The sequence below is a fragment of the Enhydra lutris genome, unplaced genomic scaffold (assembly GCF_002288905.1).
Source record: "Enhydra lutris kenyoni isolate GAN:26980312 unplaced genomic scaffold, ASM228890v2 scaffoldscaffold19, whole genome shotgun sequence".
Classification (NCBI taxonomy): Eukaryota; Metazoa; Chordata; class Mammalia; order Carnivora; family Mustelidae; genus Enhydra; species Enhydra lutris.
In genome coordinates, this window is record NW_019154103.1 from 30,724,282 (window position 1) to 30,746,614 (window position 22,333).

General features: G+C 35.8%; 1 protein-coding gene across 1 annotated transcript in view; it reads right to left on the reverse strand.

The window, feature by feature from the left end:
- Window positions 1-22,333, reverse strand: part of LOC111148386 (F-box and leucine rich repeat protein 17) — a 524,279-nt gene that overhangs the window by 348,883 nt on the left and 153,063 nt on the right. Inside the window, exon 5 of the mRNA XM_022504895.1 lies at window positions 13,615-13,722. Coding sequence (XP_022360603.1) covers window positions 13,615-13,722 — 108 coding nt within the window. The remainder of the gene's footprint in view (window positions 1-13,614; window positions 13,723-22,333) is intronic.

Sequence of the window (22,333 nt, forward strand, 5' to 3'; positions counted from 1 at the left end):
AGTATTAATTATATATAAATATGCTAAATACTTTTTATATATAAATTATACATACTTATATTCAATTATATATCTTATAAATACAAAATATAAATTTGTAAAAGTATTTAATTATTTATAAATTATATAATTTACTTATAAATTATATATAAATATGTTGAATTCTTTAGGTACAATGAGAGCAGCCTTCTAATTTGTGGTGAGTAAATAAAATAAAATAAAATAAAATAATTAACTGATTAAATTAAGAGGCAAACATACCTATAGTAACAAAATATAATAACATAGTGAACTAGTCTGATTCTAAAAAGATTTAAAAATGCATCAACAGCAATAGTATCCTGAGCCACCTGTGGCAGTTACAGGCTGGCTTCATTCCCTATCAAAGCATAATTCAGCCTTAATGGCTCCCATAATGGCTCTGTACAACTGCCTGGGATGCCCATAGTCAGAGTAAGGGACTGCCCTCTGTACACCCACTGTTGCTGCTTGTTCTCCTACCACAGCCTAGGAAAACATCAGTTAGAGACTGTTCTTCCCACTAGAGTCAAAAGCAAGCTACTAGAGGTCAGGTTCATGGCTATTCACCTTTGTGTCACTAGTACCTAACACAGTCCTAGGTGTATCACTCATTTATTAACCGCTTATTGCTAAATGAGCAAATTTGAAATCAGGGCCAAAACTTTAAAGATAACTTCATTGATTTAAGTTTCCAGAGATCAGGTGTCTGTCCCTCTAAGCATATCAAATGCAGGACCTATAGTTCTAAAACTCCATGTTTTTAAAAGTGATATATTTGAACATAGATTTCACAATATGTGAGGATTAAATAATAATAAACAATGGTCTCATTCCACACAATTAAAGGTCACTTTAGGACAAGAAGCATAATCAGTTCACTATTTATATGTTGGTTTTTAAAATAAAGAACAATTTTTTTTAAAGCGCCTATAAATTGACAGCATTTTGGTGTCTGTGGCAAGAATTCTGAATAGTTCACCAAAATTTTAATCACTGTCTTCTGCAGCAGAAATATGAATTTGTTAATTGGATTTCTGCATGTTAGTGTACCAATTCAGGATGGATGCTCCGCGCCTCCTCTCTCACTCTGGCAGGCAGCAGTCTCTAATTGACTTCTTCCTAGGACTTCCCTTTCCACCAAATCCCTTCCTTTTTTTCCACAGAAGACTTTGGGAGCACTGAACAAACTACAAACAGCACTTAAAGTTAGCAGCACGAAGTAGTGCTGTCACTTTTTTACCCAGCAGGAGCTAAGAGACAGAACTTCTCCTCAATTAAAAAAATAAAATGTTCACACTGTTTCACTTAAATAAGAAAAAAAAATCAAAGCTTAAATAAAATAAGGGCAAATTAAGTCAAATGTGAATGCAAGCCAGAAGAGATTATTTCATCTCATTGGACTGGCTGTGTAATTCTCTTTCATTTCCTCATACCAAGGTCAGAGATCTGTTATAAAAAAAGACAGCTCATGGAATTCTGAACCGATTTCAGTCACCAGCATCGTATAGCACACTTCAGTGCATCAAAAGTTTTAGAAGTGCATTCCAAATAAAAGTTTCACAACCTAATTTTTTAAAGTTGTAAAATAAATGAAACTTAACCCAGGACAAACTGAACATTAGCACAGGGCAAAAGCTTATCATTTCCAAGCCAAGTGACCTGTACACTGACCTCTTGATCATATACTATGAAGGCAAAAATACCACATTATTCCATTCTTTATTTTTAATTGTGTGCAGCTGGAATACAAAGAAAAGACATTCATGCTTTTTAATTAAAAATATTCTGACATATTTTTATTTTCTGGAGTTCCAGAAATATTACAGAAATGTTGTACCTACTCTCTAAAATATCTATTTTTTTTTTCTTTCTTCCTGTTTTAGAATATGCAACTGGGACCCACCTTCACACTGAAAATCTCTTAGCCTGCCTTACACTCTCATGTCTAGGCCTCAGCTAAAAGCCACAGCTCAGAGTAAAAAAGTGCCTAAACCTTAATTTCAGAAAAGATTCTTCCTATTCTGTGACCAGGTACTATTTCAAGGAGTGTGAACCAAATCTGGAGCACAGATTAACTACCAGCTGAGCCACTTCCCATCTTTGGGCCTTCCATACCACTGGAAAAATATTTCCTGACACACGAGGAACACCATGCGGCCTCTGTCAATGGGTCCCTGCAGCTTCTCTCTCTGGTTTGCCCTATAGGTCTGGAGCACCCTGAGTCACCAAGGAGGAAAAGGCTAACCTAGGCACCCATCAGCAGCCTTCTCTCCTCTCAACCTCTAAGCCATTTTTATGAGAAGCAATATTCCAAAACATATATATAACTCTTCTTCCTACTGTCCTCCTTCTAGTCCCCAAATAAAACCCCAAATATTCCTTCTAGTTGGAAGACACATCTGATACTAACAATCTAAAAATTAATAATCACTACTAGTGAGAAAGGAGTCACAGAATCCAACCTAAATCAAGATATAAGATTGGGAAAAGTACTATTTCTTCATTTCTGGCATTGTACTTGATTTAATTGTTCATGGCATTATCCAAGTGCCCCAACCACCTACAATAATGAAAGAATGAACACTTTTCCAGGTAAGAAAAATCTCAGAAGACTCAAACTTTTTAAAGGGAATGTAGGATGTATACTCAAAATCCAAGTCAGGAACTCTCCAAACACTAAATCAGATTTCAATTGTTTTATCTTTGTTCTGTAAGAACCACTCCAAGAAGCAACAGCATTTGGTTTAAAATATATTTAAATAAATTTATTAATAATAAATAATAAATAATATTTATTTATTTATTTATTAATAATAAATAAATTTATTTAAAATATATTTAAATAAAATATATTTAAATTTGGAATTGGTAAGTTTTAGTTCCTGACTCTACTAATCACACTCAAGAGTTAAAAGTGAATGATCTAAATTCTAGGTTATTATCTATGCTACAGGCAGTGTATCAGTTATCAATAAGAAATGGTAATCAGAAAGAAGCCTTTAGGCTTTAGGAAATTTTAGGAAATTTTCTCTGATACTAAATAATGTAGATCATGAAATTACATTATCATTAAAACAGATAATACAAATTTTTCCAAAATAAACTGCAAAAATGTTGCAACTTTTATTTATACACTGAAGTACTACTTTCTGATACAAAGAACTATATCCATCTGTAATTCTACCCTCTCAATCTATTTTGCCCACCTACAAGTAAAAAGCTTCAACCAAATGAGATCAATTTAAAATAGCTGGTGTACATCTAACATATAATTTTAAATATCAAATTATGATTGACCCTAATAATATGTACCGAGTCACTTATACCTTCTCATATCAATGAAAAAAGCATGACCAAGATTTTTGAAAATTAAAAAATAAACAAGTAGACATGATAGCATGTTATTTTTAATCAGTCAAAACCATCTAAGATATAACTTAAACTAACTAGTAACTGATAACCAATAAGCCAAATAACTAGTTCACAAATTCTTACTTAGTCAAATATTTGTCTTTACATTTGCCTCTGTGAACTGACATTACAGATATAGCACTGAGGAAACATTTAAGTTTTGTTTTGTACTAGGAGCATGTACAAAAACTGTCTTTCTTTAATTAAGCATCTAGCCCACTATCCTATTTTGGGGACTCGCCACGGCCTTGTAGCTTCCTTATTCTTTACTGTCACATAGCTAGCTGCCCCTGTCTCTCTAGCCATAGCTTGTCGAGATCCATAACAGAAGTATGGCTAGTGGTAGTTTGAGGAAGGGACAAGACTAACCTAAATCTTACATTACGTGCAACTCTCTGCTTTGTGCTTTGATCTCCACTACTACAAAATGCTCTGAGAGGAAATAAATATTGGTTCTATTCTCTTAAGTGGGCTCTCATGTAAGAAACCTGGAATGATGCAGAGAGATATATTAGGGTCTAAACAGGAAAACAGAAACCACTATAAGTATTCATTAAATTACATGAAGGGAATTTCATTAAGGAAATTGGTTATTCCGGTGAGGCAGAGGCTGAGAAGAAAAACTGGAGAGGCCAGTATAAGCCAGAGATTTCACAACTGCAGGAAGACTATACACCCCAAGGCTGGAGGGACAAAAGAAAGTCAGTGTTACTGGAACCAACAAGCTATGGCCATTCAATAGAAGCTGGAGCTGCAGAGGATCCGTCCAGGGCTAGAACCATGGGGGAAACAAAGCTGTTGCCAGTAAAGTACCTGAGACAGAAAGGGAGGGAGAGAAATACCCTAGTTTTTCCCTCCCTTCGGCCTGGCTGCCTCCCACTAAATGCAGCCTGGAGAATGAAGCCCCCGACGATGCAGAAATTAGAGAGAAAAAAGAATCTGAGGGCTAACACACCTAGGATCAGAACAAAGCAAACGGAAAGAAGAGGAAAGGGGGATCTGGTTTCCAACAATGAAAAAAAGCAGTCAATCTAATGGGAGTTTTTTATAACAACCCAGAAGTATAATTATGCCAGAGTATTCCTGCAACTTGCCTGAGAAACACAGGGTGCTAACCAGCTTTGTTTTCTTCTTCAAGCCAGATGAAAGCTCTAAGAGCCATCACTTGCCCTGCTTTCTCAGGCACAGGGGTATTATTTAATTTTTAAAGATCCAAGATTGATAGCCAATTGCTGTTGAAAAAGTACCTCTGATCAAACATAATAACCAAGAATATCCTCTAGTGAATATAATAGAGAAAGTTCCAGTGGGAAGCTTTCTTTTGGAGAAAAAAAAATGTTGATGGCCAATCATCCCACTAGGATATAATCAATTGAAGGGAAGTCTACAGTAGGGAAGCAGTTATGCTCCGAAAGGTTTTGTAAATACAGTGTGATCAACAGCTTTTGTGTAAATGCCTGTGATACCTCTGGGCTAGAGAGCAAACATGTGAGGAGCTCAACTGCCTTCGGTCAATGGACTCTACTGGCCTCTATTATTGGGCCAGTGTGTCTGGAGAAAAGGGAGCTCAGAACCAAACTTCATTACAAAAGTTATTGTGGAAAATAAGGAGTAATACTATGTAAGGCCCAAATTCTGGTTCACTATTGAGGATTCAAGCTAAGATTTCAGAACACACACCCCTACTGTCACATAAATAAATCAGCTTTTGACTAACAGAGAGTTACTATGGAAATGAATTCCCTATTGTCCAAGAATGTGACCACAAGAAAGACACAACATAATTTATCTTCCTTTCAGTATCCAGGAGCCCCTTTAGATCTTCATTACAAACATCGCACAGTGTTACACAAAATTGTAAAGAAAAATCTGACTATTTGGGTTCTGAGTAATGACTAATGATTGACATAGTGTGGGTGTGTACTGTGTTTAAGTGTGTGTGTGAATGAATATAAAATATGTTCATACACAGGCACTTCTCTGTGGCTGACAAGACCTGCCCAGGTGCAGTGAAAACAGTACTTAAGTAGGTAGCTAAATTAATTAAAAATAAGACACTGTTAATTACTGTATAATCATTCAAAACTATTAACTGAATACAACTGTCAATGGTTTTATATAATTGAATATGTCCCTTATATCAATTTGGATCCTATTTAGCTCTAATTCTCAATAAATATTCATTTTAAATTAATAAATGAGAGCTGCTTACTTTATTTTTTCTCAGTAATATATTTCCTCATTAAGTTTCATTATAGCTTATTCTCATTAGTCCCTAAATATGTTTTCTCTAATTCGGGAAGTCTGTTCTGTCAGGGCCTCATCAGTGTCTACTATCACTATTTATGTATAAACCACAAGACCAAGAGAAGTAGACTCACACTGGTCCCTAAATAAAATTTCTCTCACGAATCAGTGTGAACGAATTTGAAAGTCTAAGAAAGCATGAAAGCAACATCTCTTAATCTTTCTTAGATAAAGACTGACCTCATGTGTTAGAGACCAGATAAATAAAGTTGAAATCTTTTTTAAAAGAATATTTGCAGCAAAACCACAATTTATAAATAATAAGTGTGTGATAAAAATTCAAGGAGTGAAATGGGGATAATATAAGCAAAGTAAAATAATATTTAAAATATAAAAGCCAAGGTCCAAGAAAGGTCCTTTCAAAAAAGACTGCCGACTTTCCTCATTTTATATTATATATTTATATTAAAGCCTGAAGCAACCATTTTATCAAAGGATAGATACAACAGAGAAACTCACTTGTTAGGATTCTCACAAACTGAATCATCTGAAAGATGAATTCATTCATTTTACTAGTGTCACACTGATACATCCTGCCGTTGTAGTTGTTGAAATGAAAATGCACCAGAAACAAATATATATTACAACTGGAGTATAAGTAACAGAGTTATAAAATATAAGAGAAGCCTCATCGAACAGGGATTACTGATTTAACAAAATGAAAAATTAAAGGTGATATGTTGCTACAGCTTATGTAGACCTTATACTAATTTAGAAAAGTAAAAATCAAAGTCACTAATTCATGCAGTAATAATAAGGTACACAACAGTATATTCACCCAATTCAGTATATTGCTATAGTAGAAATTACTTAAAATGATTTTATTAAAAATACTATTTTAGTTGTTCAGTGCATGAACTTAAATCATTAAATAACCCTTAAGGGGTTCAGCAGGAAAAGGAAAACAAAACAAAACAAAACAACAAAGAGCAGACACACAGTCATTAATCTTAAGGTTTAGCACTGGCACTCAGGTAGAAAGAAAGGTCACAAATATTTTAAATAAGATTTATTTTCACAAAAATTATTGTACATTTTTATTTTAATGAAAGAACAGGAGTGAATTAGGACTAAAGAATTATAGGGAACTTTTGTACACCAAGATGAACATTTTTATTACTTTAGTTATTTTTCAACTATATCCTTAGTAACTTTCCAAACACTCTTCCTCTACAACCCTAGAGGTAGGGTGATGCTATTATTTTTATTCTTATTTTATAGATGAGGAAACTGAGGCAAAGAAAATTGGTGATTTGCCCCCAGCCATATAATCAGTAGTCATGCCCTTAGCTTTGATGACAGAAATAAGTGGTTACTGTCCATTGCAAAACTTCTAAAAAAAAAAAAAAATTGATTAATGGATCATGCCACAACTAGATAATCATTGCCTATACTCTCAACATTCAGGTTTTGGGCCTAACTCTTAAGCTCTGAATGGCTAAAAGGAACCAAAAGCATGGTCATCCAACAAACACCCCTTCACAATACTCACTGGCTCATACTCACTATGAAATATTTTAGAGCTGAATGAATTTAAGAACATGTATTTTTTCCAATCTCAAAATAACACTCAAGTACTATAATTACTTAGAAACAAATGAAATTATAATATATGACTAAACACCAATATCACCTCTAAAGTAGCAAAATAATATGTTCTTCCTTTAAAATAAAGCATTCTAAACTGATCAGTTGCTTGGAAATTTAAAAGGCAAGAAAGGTCATCTTTCATTTCTAGTCTCTGGATACATAAGAAAAGGAAGACAAAAATTGAGTTAGTTGCATGAATGAACATTCTTTCAGTTACTTATGTTAAATTGCCTGAAAAAAAAATCAATTTTGTTTTCCTTTAGAAAACATTTCATACTTTCAACCATAAGCACTTTAAAAATATGTGGGTTTTTTTTAAAGTTCTTTAAATATGATTATGGTCCAAGAAAATATCAGAAGTTTGGGCATTTTGTTCAGCTGTCTGTTACCTTTCCAAAAAAATTCTGTTTAAAAACAGAAACAAACAAACATCAAAAACTTCAACCAAACCCACACCTGACATAGCCTAAAAATTCAGATCATGCTTATAAATTGAATAAAGCAACAATAAGATCTAATGTAGCATCAGAGTTAATATTATTAACTAATGCTTTATAATATTTAGTAGTCTTATTATATAATTCATATTTTAAAATATTATTATTAACACAACCTTAAAAATATATCAACAATCTAAAAAAATACATTGACCTCTAAGTTATGGCAAATATGAAGTTTTATATGTCATATAATAAAAATGAACTTTTTATCAAATATTCTCTCTCTTTCTTAGTAGTCATTTAAAATAAGATCTAATAAAAGATTAAAATCATTTGGGGGTGGGGTGCAGGGGTGGCTCAGTCCTTAAGCATCTGCCGTTGGCTTAGGTCATGATCCCAGGATCCTGGGATGGAGCCCCACATCCGGCTCCCTGCTCAGTAGGAAGCATGTGTCTGTCAAATATATAAATAAAATCTTTTAAAAAAATAAAAAAATAAAAAATAAATAAAATCATTTGGGGGCACCTGGGTGGCTCAGTCTGTTAAGCACCTGCTTTTGGCTTAGGTCAAGATTTCAGGGAGCCTGCTTCTCCCTCTCTCTCTCTACCCCTCTCCCTGCTTCTGCACTCTCTCTCTCTCTCAAATAAATAAAATATTTTTTAAAAAAAGATTAAAATCATTTGAACTGATTTGATGTAAACTCACAGTGGATTTGTGGCATTAAATTCATGAACCCACAGCATTTCTGTAGTTTGTGCTCCAACTACAGATGAAAATAAATTGCCACGTTGACATTTCAGTTTCCATAAGTCTATTATTCAACTGATTTTTAAATTAATATTATAGTTAATATTCATTATTATCTTGAAAATTTCCAATGTTATTATACATTCTTAAAAGTATGATATTGAATAGTGTGATTTTATCATGTAACATTAATATCAACATTTTTTATTTTTGATCCCTAAAAAGCTATTTTTATCATTATGGAAATTTTCAAATATAAATAAGGGTAATGAGAATAAGGTAATAAACCCCCATGTCCTATAACCCATTGAAGGGAAGGTTTTTAACTACAAATGGAATTTTTTAAAGAGATATAGGGGTATTCAGGTTATGTACTTCTTCTTGAGTGAGTTTTGGTGTCTGTGTCTTTTTTTTTTTTTTTTTTTTGGTGTTTGTGTCTTTCAGACAAATTTTTCATCTGGTTTTTTAAATTTCTAGGCATAAATATGTATAATATTCCCTTATCCTTTTTATATCTGTAGAATCCATAGTTCTCTTGTGATATTGGCAAGTCGTGTCTTCTTTTTCTTTCTCTCTCTCTCTTTCTCTCCTTTTCTTAATTAGTCTAAATAGAGATTTATCAATTTTATCTATTTTATCATAGAACCAGCTTTTAGTTTTAATAATTTTTTTCTTTTATTCTTGTTTTCCATTTCATTGACTTCCCTTCAATCTTTATTACTTCCTTGCCTCTGCTTACTTTGAGTTTAATTTGCTCTTTTTCCTTAAGTTTCAGAAGGTAGAAGTTTATGAAGTAGAAAGTCACTAATTTGAGATCTCCCCTTTTTCTTATATAGGTGCTAAGTGATATTAATTTTACGTAAAGTGTATTTTAGCAGCATCACATTAAATCATCACTATTTTGTTTTCATTCTCATTCAGTTCAAAATACTTGCTATTATCTCTTTCGATTTCTTCACTACTCATGGGTTATTTAGAATTGGGTGCTCAAAGGAGATCAATCTACAGACCTCTGGGATTCCCTACATAGTTCTCAATGGACTCCTCTCCACTCCAGTACTCTGTCCTCCGAACTTTGGCTGTCTTGGTCTCCTGGACTTTGTTTTGTCTCAACTCAAGAGTGTCTGCTGAGTTTTGCCTGCATTACCCCTCCTTGTGCTGTAAACTGGAACTTCTTTCTATACATTAGATGGAGGTAGTCATAGGACTATGACTATGATCCCAGTCAGGGATCACTGTCCTTACTTGTCTGAAATCCAGTGTGTTAAAGACTACTGTTTCGGGGTGCCTGGGTGGCTCAGTGGGTTAGAGCCTTCGGCTCAGGTCATGATCCCAGGGTCCTGGGATCAAGCCTCGCATTGGGCTCTCTGCTCAGCAGGGAGCCTGCTTCCTCCTCTCTATCTCTCTGTCTACTTGTGATCTCTGTCAAATAAATAAATAATTTAAAAAAAAAAAGACTACTGTTTCATGTATTTTGTCTAGTTTTGGGGGATGTTTCAGGGAAAAGAGTAAATCTAGTCCCTATTACACCATCTTAGTTGGAAAAAGAAATACAGGTTTTTTTTTTTAATATATCATTATGAATCCACGATTTTTATACATTTGATTTGCTTTAATCTACTGCAGTCATTTTCCTTCTCAATGCTTGAAGTATGCCAGCCTAGCCCAGTGGGAACCACTTCATGTTCGTTTTGGGTCTTTTTGACGTGTTTCTACTAGTTTCTTTAGCGGCAAATGATACTGAGGCACTACAGTCTAAAATAAGGGGTTGATTACATATTTGCATTTGTTGAATCCATTTTTAAAATATAGGAGGGAGACCAAGATAGAAATATTTTTTATTTATAAATAGGTACAACTACAGTGAAAAGAACAAACACATCTGTGTTGGAAAAGACTCAACTATCACAAATAACAAGTCATAACGTTCTCGACTGTTAAATGGAGACCTTGAAAGTTCTTTGTATTGCTTCCTAAATATGGATCTAAAGTTTCCAAACACAATCTAGTGAAACTGACATTATCTTCTCAACTTGGATGCATTCAGTCTTAGCTATTTCTGGACTCTAATTTACAGTCATAGGGGCCTAGAAGGAAGAGCTCTTACTCCAATATTGTTTAATATTAGCAGAATTCCTCTGAAGACTAAAGGTGTGTCATGAGTAAATATTGCATAGTGAATAAGAGTCTAGCCAATGCTGAGCACATCAAAGTAAAATTAGGCCCAAGGAACCATAGTTATAGGATATCAACATTCTTCCACCTATTCCCAATCTTCTGTCTTCTTGCCCTTGGTGTAACAATCTGAGCTGTCACAAATCCCTAATTTTTCTTTCTAAGTTACTAAAGACTTGACATTTCTTAGTTTTAGGGAGAGCCCCGCATAGTCCCTTCCAGGTCAATGATTCTTAAATGTGTAGATTCTTCTGGCTACAAGTAACTCTAGAAAGAGATCATCTAATTCAGGCACATCTCTTCATTGACAGGAAACTAAGGCATGTAGATTTTATACCATTTGCCTTTTAGCAAACTAAAAGCCCAAGACTTAGAAAAGTAATATGTTGGAGAGAATTTCGAAACCATATAAAATTAAACAAATTTAGACCAATAGCTCTCAATACTCTCTAGCTCACATCTCTGTAATCATTTACTTAAAAATAACAAACCATGATGATAATAAGGATAACACAGCTTCCCAGGAGCATTTATATATTAATAAACATTTTGCGAATATAATATTTTGTGTAATATCGTAGTATGAAAACTATCAGGATGCAAATATTTTAACAAAAAAAGCTTTTATTTTAGTAAAATCTGAGTTCTCCTAGTTTTCAAAAGATGAAACAATTAAAACAGCTTTACAGAAGCTATGCATGCTTAAAATGTTACCTTGCCTTCACTTGATTCCAGGAAACTAAGCAATACTATACCACAAACCAGTCTTCTCATCAAAGCAAAAGACTTTGTTGAGCAACAAAGGTGATCCTCAAAAGTTTCTGGACCAGCTTTGATATTAATCCAGCAGATTCGGACTACTGACAGTCCAAACCACCAGTTCTGGCCTATCATCTTCAGAAGAACATTCTCAGTAATTTGAGCCTTCCAACACAGACATTTGCCATTTGCTATAGCTGCTATTTTGTTACAGAGAGTCATTCTGATCTTTTAAGTATCAGTGTACCATAATTTTTGGCCATCTCAGAATGCTCAGGGAAGCACTTACTGATCTAATAAGTCTTGTTTTGTCTTTAATGAGTACAATTTCGAGTGATCATAAAAATCCCACATATGGTCATTATAACACTTGTTGTGCACAATCTGTTCATCCAAAGGCATTTCTACTCTACACTATAAACAACATTAGATGTGACTAGAAAAACATCATCCACCAAGATGTTCAGGCCAAGGTTATAGGAAATGACTAAAAATTATGGTTATATGTGGTCTTGGTTACACTAAGATATTCTGATAGAACAATAATTGAGACTAACGTGCTTTTCTTTTCCAGTAGTTTTAGGCTCTGATCGTCAAAATACAATTAAAGCTCATCAATTATCAGTCACTAGAGACAAGGAAAATCGTAGGATGTTTCAGACACACTAGACCAAAACAGCGATTCGGTATTTTTTCCTCAAAGTTTGCTCTGACTTTTCAGCAACTTAGATATCACAAAATCCATTTTAATACTAGCAGCTAACATTTACTTAGCATTTACTGCAATCTCCATACTGAGGCAAGCACCTCGCACATATTATTTCAATTAATACCCTGAAAAATAATTTCTCCACTTAGTTAATAAGTGCCAGAGCCACGATTCAAACTCAAGCTAACAATAGAGCCCAGGCTCCTAACCACTGTGCCTTACTGCCAGAGTTCATTGTTTTGTTTTGTCTTTTGGTTTGGTTTGTGTGTGTGTGTATTTTGTTTTTTGTTTTTGTTTTTGTTTTTCACCAGAGTCCTAAGTAACTCACAATCATTTGCTCTTTTCCTAGAAAGGAAAGACTAAGACTATCTCCCATTAAACTGTAAGCGTAAAGAGACCTGAAGAGACCAAGCCCAAAGAGACCTGGGATCTCACCTGTTTGATTTCAACATTGTGCTATTAACACAGCAGTTGCCTAACAGTAATGAAATGAGGAAAGGGTGAATGAAAAGGTGACTCAGCTATTAAGTGTGAATGGCAAGATTCACACCCATTCTCCTAAGTACTACACGGGACAGTTAAAATCTATTCAGTGACAAATTTCAGATAATACACGGGTAAATTTTATAGTAGCCAGTTTTCCATTCCATTACACACATGTAAGAATTTAGTCCTAATTATTTGAAGCTCTGGAGTGAGGATGGCACATAAGTGAGAGGTTACAAAGGAACTGGCAATGTCATCATTGCTAAAATGTAAGATTTCATATATTTGGTATAAAAGTGAACTCTTTGAACTAGAAGGTTAATTTTTGACACAGATTTATCTCTCTTTTCACCTTTCATGTTGAGCTTAATCATATGCACTGGCCATATGCACTTCTTAAAAGCCAAATGCTCAGAGGACCTAATTATATGTAAGCAATTAAAACCTTAATCAAAATATATTCTAAATGTAATAAGTTAATGTTTAAATAGTTTTTAATGCATATATTTCATAGTCATTAGCAATGAAAAAGCAAAAAAGTAAGCTTCTTGTTTAAATGAAAGTCCCATTTAAGAAGAGCTACGTTGGGTACTGTTGCTTTAAACTGATTTTAACTATCAAACCCTAGCACACTTCTGTAATGGTCTGACTATCCTCACTCAAGTACATTCAACAATGCTAGGGCACTGATAGGAATGAATGACACACTAAGGAGGGGGCGCCTGGGTGGCTCAGTTGGTTAAGCGTCTGCCTTCAGCTCAGGTCAAGATCTCAGGGCCCTAGATTGAGCCCCGCATCTCGGGGCTGCCTGTTTAGCAGGCAGTCTGCTTCTCCCTCTCCCTCACCTCTGCCCACCCCACCACTCATGCTCTCTCTCTGTGTCTCTATCAAATAAATAAATAAAATCTCTTTAAAAAAAAAATAAGAAGAAAGAAAGAAACCCTAAGGAGATGGAGCCATAGCACCTACCTTGGTAAGGTGAATGACTCCTTTAGAAGTAACTGAACAACCCATGAAGCCAACGTACTGAAGTTCAGGACAGTGCTCAGCAAATGCTTTCACCGACAGGTCTGTCACCTAGGGAAAAGACGTGAAGAACATTATTTAAGGTGGTGTTCCAGTCAGTTTAAGGATCTGGCTCCTGCAAATTCCCTCTGCCGTAGCTTGTATCATTAATATTTCCCTTTCCATTGGAGCATTTGAATCTGTATACAAACATGCAGCAATATCTCCTGTGAGTATTTTTAAGTTTATGTTTAATCTCTACACCCAATGTGGGACTCAAACTCACAAACTCAAGATCATGAGTTTCATGCTCTTCTGACTGAGCCAGCCAGGGACCCCTCTCCTGCAGTTAAAAAAAATTCTTCCTTCGTCTCATGTCCCTTTTTCCCTATCACCCCCCCATTTTTTTTACTTCTTCATAGAAAACATCTCAAAGATGCCAACGTCTCTACCATCACTTCTTCCTATCCAATCTCTCTCAATGTATAAATTTCCTACTGATAAATAATTCTCATACTATAAAATTCACCCTTTCAAAAGGTACAGTTCAGTGGTTTTTAGCATATCCACAGGTTATGCAATCATCACCAATATCTAATTCCAGAACATGCTCATCACCCCCAAAAGAAACCCCATGTCCAATAGCAGTCCCTTGCCTCTCCCACCCCTTGCCCTCAACCCATGGCAACTTTCGGTCTCTAAGGATTTGCCAAGTCTGAACTTTTTTTTTATAATGCAAATTATATAATTGGTCCCTAAAAGGCAACAATGGTCTCTTTATAAGTTTTCTCCCTTCAAGTGTTTCTTCCAAGGAATCTGATTTTTGCCCCTCACTGCTTCAAATTCTTTAAATTTGGGTGGTTGGTGGTTAATTCTATGTGTCAACTTGACTATACCATGGGGTGCCCAAATATTTGATTAAAGAGTATTCTTGGGTATGTCTGTGAGGATATTTCTGATGAGATGGCCATTTGAAATGGTAAACTGAGTAAAGCAGACTGTTCTCCCCAATGTGAGTGGGCCTCATCCAATCCTTTTGAGGTATGAATAGAACAAAAAAATTGAGTAAGGGAGAATTTGCTCATGCTCTCTCTCTCTCTCTTGCTCTTTCTCTATCTGACTACCTTCAAGCTGAGACATCAGTTTCCTACCTTCAGATTCAAACTTGGACTGGAACTTACACTGTTGGCTCTACTGGTCCTTATGCCTTTAGACCCAGATTAGAACTATATCATCAGCTTTCCTGTGTCTCCACATTGCGACCTCAGATTTTGGAACTCCTTGGCTTCTATAAATGTTTGAGCCAATTCCTTACAATAATCTCTCTATAGAAACACACACACATACCCACATACAGATTCTGTTTCTCGAAAGAACCCTGACTAATGTAATGCATATTAGAATCCCCTGAGGAGTTCATTAAAACCTTAGAACCAAAAAGGGTGAGGCTAAAGCTTCTGTATTTTTAAAAAGACTGCAGGTGTTTGAAAGCTTGAGATCCCAGTGTCGCAAAGAAGTTACCTTGACAGCTTTTGACATTTCTGCCTGGCCCTGCTTTAAACAAAGAGCAGAGTGAAATTCCTTTTTTGTCCCTCCCCCCAACACCATCTCTGGGAAAATTTCAATGTATAAAATTATCTTCATGTAATTATAATAAAATTTTCTTCACTATTCTACAAAGGGTAATTTATAAAAGAGGGTCCAAATATTCTCTACCATAGGCTTAATTTCAGATTCACTTCCTTCACAGTCAAGATGATAGCAACAAGTTAAACACCTTTGTTAGTTTTTCAAATAGCAGGACAATTCTCCTTTGCATTAGCTTAATTATGGGTGCCTCCTTGTATGTTCCTTATCTATTCTGAATAGATATTGAAAAATAAAGGTATGTGGGTAGCATTAATTCTAAAACAATCACAAGAACATTTTCCTAAAATAATGAAACCAACAGCATCCATGGTACATCTGATAAAAGATTAATTCTGCCCTCAAAAGTAAAGTATGCTTTAGCATATTAAGACTAAGGATGCCATTGATAAATTAAAAATGGGCCTTCCTGACACTCAGCCTTCTAAAAACACTATGTTAACAAAGAATGTTTCAGGCACTAAAATTGCCTAAAGCCTCAATGAAAACCAATTTCTATTTTTTTTTTTTTTTAAAGGGGGTTGGGGCTAACAGAGGTTAATACATGCAGTCAGTTTGTTAAAAACCCTGCGCAATTTCACTCTAACATCTAGCCTTTCCTGTATGCATCTTCAAGGAAGGAAGAGGAACTCCGATAAGGATTAAGGACACAAGAAAGCTCAGGTATAAGGTGTTAAATCTTTCACAGAGAAGAAAAAAGGGTATTACAAATTTGGTTTGCCAGTCTTTCTCATTCAGCTCATGCAATCAGAATAAGGGAGCTCAGAGGAGATTCCAGCATCAACAAAGTCCTAGAAGTCAAGTAAAACTGAGTTAGTCCTTGGGGGTATAGAAACACTAGTAGGCTTGGGTGTGTTTTAAGAGACTAATAAAAGGGCCTTGAAGATTTGGGTGGGGTCTGGTTCCATTCCGAAGGATAGAAGATCAGTTAGAAATGGGAGGCTAAACGTCTGGCAAAAATAAGTATTGATTACAAAATGCAGGTACTGGTGAGTGTCAGCTTCTCTGAGACCCTGCAGCCTGACTGCCTCTTTTCAAATCCCAGGTGGGCTACTTATTAGCTGTGTGCTTTTAAGCCAGTCCTTTCATCACTCTGTACTTTTTTCCTTCTATATGACAGAGAAAATAATAGTACCTAGCTCACAGGGTAAAATATGAGGGTAGATAATGCATGTAAAATGTTTTGAACAGTGCAAGGTACATTGTAATTGCTCAATACATCTTAGCTATTATCATCATAACAATCACATGTTCTCCTTTCTTTAGTATTCTAATTCTTAGACAGGACTAAGGGGTTGTCATGTGTAAGAAAATAATTTCCAAAAAAAGTGTGGTCAAAGTATGCTAGCTTACTCTCCTACTTATTCCAAGAGATACTGATCATAATTTGGGGGCTCTAGGTTATGGGCTAAACTGTGGGATCAGAGTGAGGGAAACATAGGTAGAAGTTTATCATTGACCCATTATGGTAAAAAGAATCCCATTTTGTTAAGGTTCTCAGCCTGGACTATACATCAGAATCACCTGAAGAGCTTCCCGATTTAATTTCTGGCAGAGAGCTGTATCAATTTTATTCTGAAAGCTCCCCAAGAGAGCCTAATGTGCAGCCTGGGTTATGAAGAAGTTTCAAGGCCTTTCATTCGAAGTGCGGTCCTCAAACCAACAGCAGTGGCATCACTTGGGGCTTGTTAAAAATGCAAAATCTCAGACCCCACCACAGACCTATTGATTCCTAATCTGCATTCTTACTAAGATCCCCAGATGATTTTTTAAATTAAGTAATCTCTACACCCAATGTGGGGCTCAAATTTACAATCCTAAGATCAAGAGTCTCATGCTTCACGGACTAAGCCAGCCAGACACCCCCAAGGTGATTCATATGCAGCAGAAGCTTGAGAAATACTGCTGAAGAGATAAGGGATTATGTTGTCTTCTTGGGGACATAAGGAAGCAAAAATTGGGAGCTATCTCATAACCCAAGCACTATGGAGAATTTTTTAAATAGCCTTATTGAGTTATAATTTATATACCATAAAAATTCACCCATTTGAAGGCATAATTCATTGAATTTTAGTAACTTATATAGCTGTGCAACCATCACCACAATCCAAGTTTAAACTGCTTCCATTACACCACTTCCAAAATCCCCTTTATCCTTTTTGCCCCTATGGAGTTAATCACAGCTCCCCTCCCAGGCAAACGGTAACCCTCTTTCTGTCGCTGTACGTTTGCCTTTTCTAGAAATTCCATATAAAAAGAATTATACCATAAGCAGTCTTTTGTTTCTAGCTTCTTTCACTAGCATAATGTTTTGGAGGTTCATCCTTGCTGCTACATGTATCAGTTGTTGGCTCATTTTATTGCTGAGCAGAATTCCATTATATAGCGACAATACCTTTTGTTTATCTGTTCACCAGACGATAAATATTTGAATTGTCTCCAGTTTGAGCTTTAATAAATAATGCTGCTGTGATCATCCACATGCAATACTTTGTATGGACATATATTTTCATTTCTCTTGGACAAATATCTAGAAGCAGAATTTCTGAGTCATGTAAGTTTCATTTTTTACACGTTCTAAAAACTGGGTTGTCTTCTTAAGTTGTAAGAGCTCTTTATATACTCTGAATACAAAGTGAATAGTGCAAAGGTGATATTCATTTTTTTTTTTTTCAGACAAACATCCAATTGTCCTAGCACCATTTGTTTAAAAAACCATATCCTATGGAGGAATGCTTAAAAGCTCCAGCTTGGGGAATGCCTGGGTGGCTCAGTCTGTTGAGTCTCACAGTCCTGAGTTCGAGCGGCAAGTTGGTCTCCACCCTGGGCATGGAGCCTCTTAGGGGAAAACAAAACAAAACAAAACAAACCCAAAACATGAGTATGAGCTGTGTGCAGAGATTGAATACATAGTCCAAAATCACATTTATAAACAGCTACTCTCCAAGCAAAATTAGTGACCCTGTACTGCTCATCTTCTGCTCTTTCTCTTCCAGCCAAGAGTTTTTTAGTCATATATGGCCATCATATATGCATATAAAAGTCATATATGGCCAAATAAAAACAAAATAAAACTCCAGCCTGGTATGGTTGGCCTTGGAGGATCATATTTGCTCACAGACTGTGGGAAACCCAGACAGCAGACAAGAATTTATAGGCAAACAGAAATGTAGCTCAGGTTTTAGAAAGAAACATCATAAAAGAAGGAAAGAATGAGATCAGCTTGCAAAGAAAATTTTGATCTCTTCGTCAAAGATGTGATGGAAAGAGGAAGATGAGCCTCAAATTCAATAGTGTTATCTCTTTACATGGCAGAGGTACAGAAGGATCATATCCCTAAATTGGCATTCAAAAACCACACTTTTACATCTGCAAAGGAGGGTACAGATACATTTAGTGTCATAAAGACAGAAGCATTGGTGGTAAGGAACGTCTGTTGTATCTTCAAGGTTGAGAGAACCATGAAAAGCCTAAATAATACAAACATGCACAAAGATTCTAGTAGAGTTTCAGTCTGTGAATCTTAAGGGAGCCTTCTCCAGTGGCTAACCTAGAAGCAAATGAAAACCAATAATGCAGGGGGCAGAAAGGAAGAGGAAGCTATTGCTCACAAACTCCTGGGAGCTGCACTCAATCAGATATCTTTCTTATGAAATCTAACATGGGGACAAGAGAGAAACATTTCCAGGAGGTAGAAATAATGATCTATAAAATTCTAATACCGGGGAGAAGTGTAATAGTCACTGTGGTGGAGATGGCTATATATGACTAAAAAACTCTTGGCTGGAAGAGAAAGAGCAGAAGATGAGCAGTACAGGGTCACTAATTTTGCTTGGAGAGTAGCTGTTAATAAATGTGATTTTGGACTATGTATTCAATCTCTGCACACAGCTCATACTCGGTAAAGATTTGGGGTACTAGCAGCCAGAGTTGAAGAGGGAGTAGGTGATAAAACAGCTAGGTAATAAAAATGGCTGTATTTATTAAGGACTTATCCTATGCCAACCTTAAGTCCTTTCTCTGCATCATCTGGAATCTTCATTACAACTGTAAGAGGCATGGCTATTTCCATTTCATAGGTGACCAACATAACCCTATTAGAGACTGACTTCCCCAAAATTACACAACTAAAAGGTGTCAAAAATGTGGAGCTTAAACTTCAGTCTTTAAGGTTTTGAAACCCATGTTCTTTACCTTATACAACATAGGCTGTGATTCATTTCATGGTGCTAATCTCACTCAAATGCAAGAGCAAAGTCAAGGCCTTCCCTTCAGCCCAAAGAAACAGAGTAGCAGGGGTCAAGGCACAATGGCTCTATTTTTCAAAGAGTTTTCTAAGAGAAGTGCTACCCTTGATTACTTATTTCATCTCTGCAGATAAATAGGTATGGTGCCAACACTGTGATAGTCTTCTATATCCTGAGAACCCTCCCAAAAGAGGGAAGCATAGGAGAACATTGGATAATCTAATTCAGAAGTGTTGAAGAAGCAGGATTAATAGTAGTGAATTATACAGTCACAGAAGTAAAATTGGTAATCCAAGAAAATGCCTTCATCTAGAAAGAATTAAAATTAAAAACAAAACAAAAAAAATAAGGATGGGAGAAGCTTTTATATAAATTTCAGGATTCTAAATGAAGAGATGCAATTTTATTCTTATTTTAACACTTAAATGTTTCCTTGGAATATGGGAGAAGAGATCCCTCTTTCTCAGATATCTGGGAATGAAAGGACTTTGTAGTATTAATTCTAAAAAGGTGGAGCAACCTTTGGACATGTTTATACTGCTGACATTCGAGCATGTACATGAGTGTACTAATATAAAACTATTTCTTGACCTTGCTCAAAAAACTTAAAAAAAAGTTTATTTTTCTTAGACTTCACCTGAAACCTAGTAATCCAGGACCCAAAGATATATACTTTTAATAAGTTTTCTTAATGATTCTTACAGAATCATTCCAGAAACAGTCCTATTTGGGGGTGTCTCTTTTTAAAGTTTTTACTTAAATTCCAGTTACTTAACATAAAGTATAATATTAGTTTCAGGTGTACAGTTTAGTGATTTAACACTTACATACATTATCCAGTACTCATCACAAGTGCATTCCTTAATTCCCATCCCCTATTTAACCCATCCTCCCACCCTCTTCCTCTCTGCTAACCATCAGTTTGTTCTCTGTAGTTAAGAGTCTGTTTCTTGGTTTTCCTCTCTCTTTTTCCCCCACTATGATCATTTGTTTTGTTTCTTAAATTCCAGTTGGTCTCCCCATCTATCCCATTTACTACTCTATCCCCAGTGCTGGGCACAGGACCTGGCATACCACAGAAGCTCCAAAAATAAAAATGACTGAATAAATGAAGTACTGTTTTGATGCATGTTAATGGCTTCTTAGTTCAGTATTGAAAAACAACAAATCCTTCTAATGCCAAGAAAATGTGAATTGTCCATCTTATTTGTACCAAGAATCAAAGAATAAGATAAATGGCATCATGAAGCTAAGGATGGAGTTTTCAAAGAAAGCGAGAGCAGCACTTCAATTCTGGAGTGGACGGGAAAACTAATGTGGGGGAATTAGCAGCATAGCTAGCAAATCTCACTCGAGACCTCAGAACCCATTCAAGGCCTTCTTTCTACCTCCAGAAAAAAAGAGCAACAGGGATTAAAGACAATCTACTTTCTAGGACTTTTTCAGAAGGAATGCTAACCTTTGCTCATTTTTTTCATCTCTTATAGCCAAAGTGGTCAGTGGACCTGTGGGGTGCCCTCGTCTTCTGAATGCAAAATAAAGCCAACATAAAGCAATCTGCTTAGGTTGGGTTCTAACTGAGCATTATAACCAAAGAGCAAAACATTTCCACGTGTTCCAGTTTAGTAAGATTCACCAGACAAGAAAAGCCATATGGATGCCAGGCAGGAGACAGCTGGAGTAGTTTGGTTGTCTGAGGAACTATTTGGTAGTAACTGTCTGAATGGATTATGGGTTTAAGAAAGCAGAAGGAAAGTGACCCCAGTTAAATGACTACTCCCCTCTACTTAATCAGCACTATCTTTTTAAAATAAACAAAGGAATATTTATAGAGTATTTAATGAAGGGCTTATTTCACTCAAGGTTGCTGAGTTTCCTAAATCCCTTTAAATCAACAAATATTTGAGTACCTACTACAATCATACCACCTCATGTTAAATACTAAGGCAGTATGAATATAAGATATAGTCCCTACCTCTATGAGCAGAAGCTAAAGGCTGGATAAGAACAGGTCTAGCTCCCACAACACCAGAGAGATTCCTGGGAATATTTCAGTCTGTACATTGCATCCCAATTTAGTTCAGTTCAGTTTACCAAGGTCTTCAGACTAGATGTGAAACCCAGGTTGAAGACATAACCAGATCATGAAGGGCTGAAAGCAGGCAGAATGGTTATGACTTGATAATGAAAGAATCTGTTTTAATGGTAATATAAGAATTGTGGGGCTAAAACATCCTGCAGACCCATGACTAAGGAGCCATTCATTAAAGGCACTAAGAGAAGGGTGATGAAGGGAAAGTTGTTCTGCAAAGTCCAGCAGCTATACACAGGACCAGCCAAATGGATATTTTGGCCTCAAAGAAGCTGCCCAGAAGGCTATGGCCACAGCAGAGTCCATGCCCCCTAGGGAACATTAGTATACAATATGGGTTAGCTTGGTTACGTCTAGCCACACATCAGAATCAGTAAGCACCCACACCTGACAACTGACAAACAATAAGTCAAGTACTGTGATGATAAAAATCTCAAATGGAATAAATTTTATTTAAATTCCCAGTAAATACACATTGTACTTATAGGACCTTTGAAAATGGAACACAATAAAAATTTTTCCATTTGTTCTTCAAATCTTGAAAATCTACAAAAAGAATCTTTCATTTTCATTTTCTGTATTATATCTTTCCCAATTAGTGGATAAGAAAGCCTTCTTCTGTGAAACAGTATTGCAAAACACACACACACACACACACACACACACACACACACACACACACACACACACACACAAT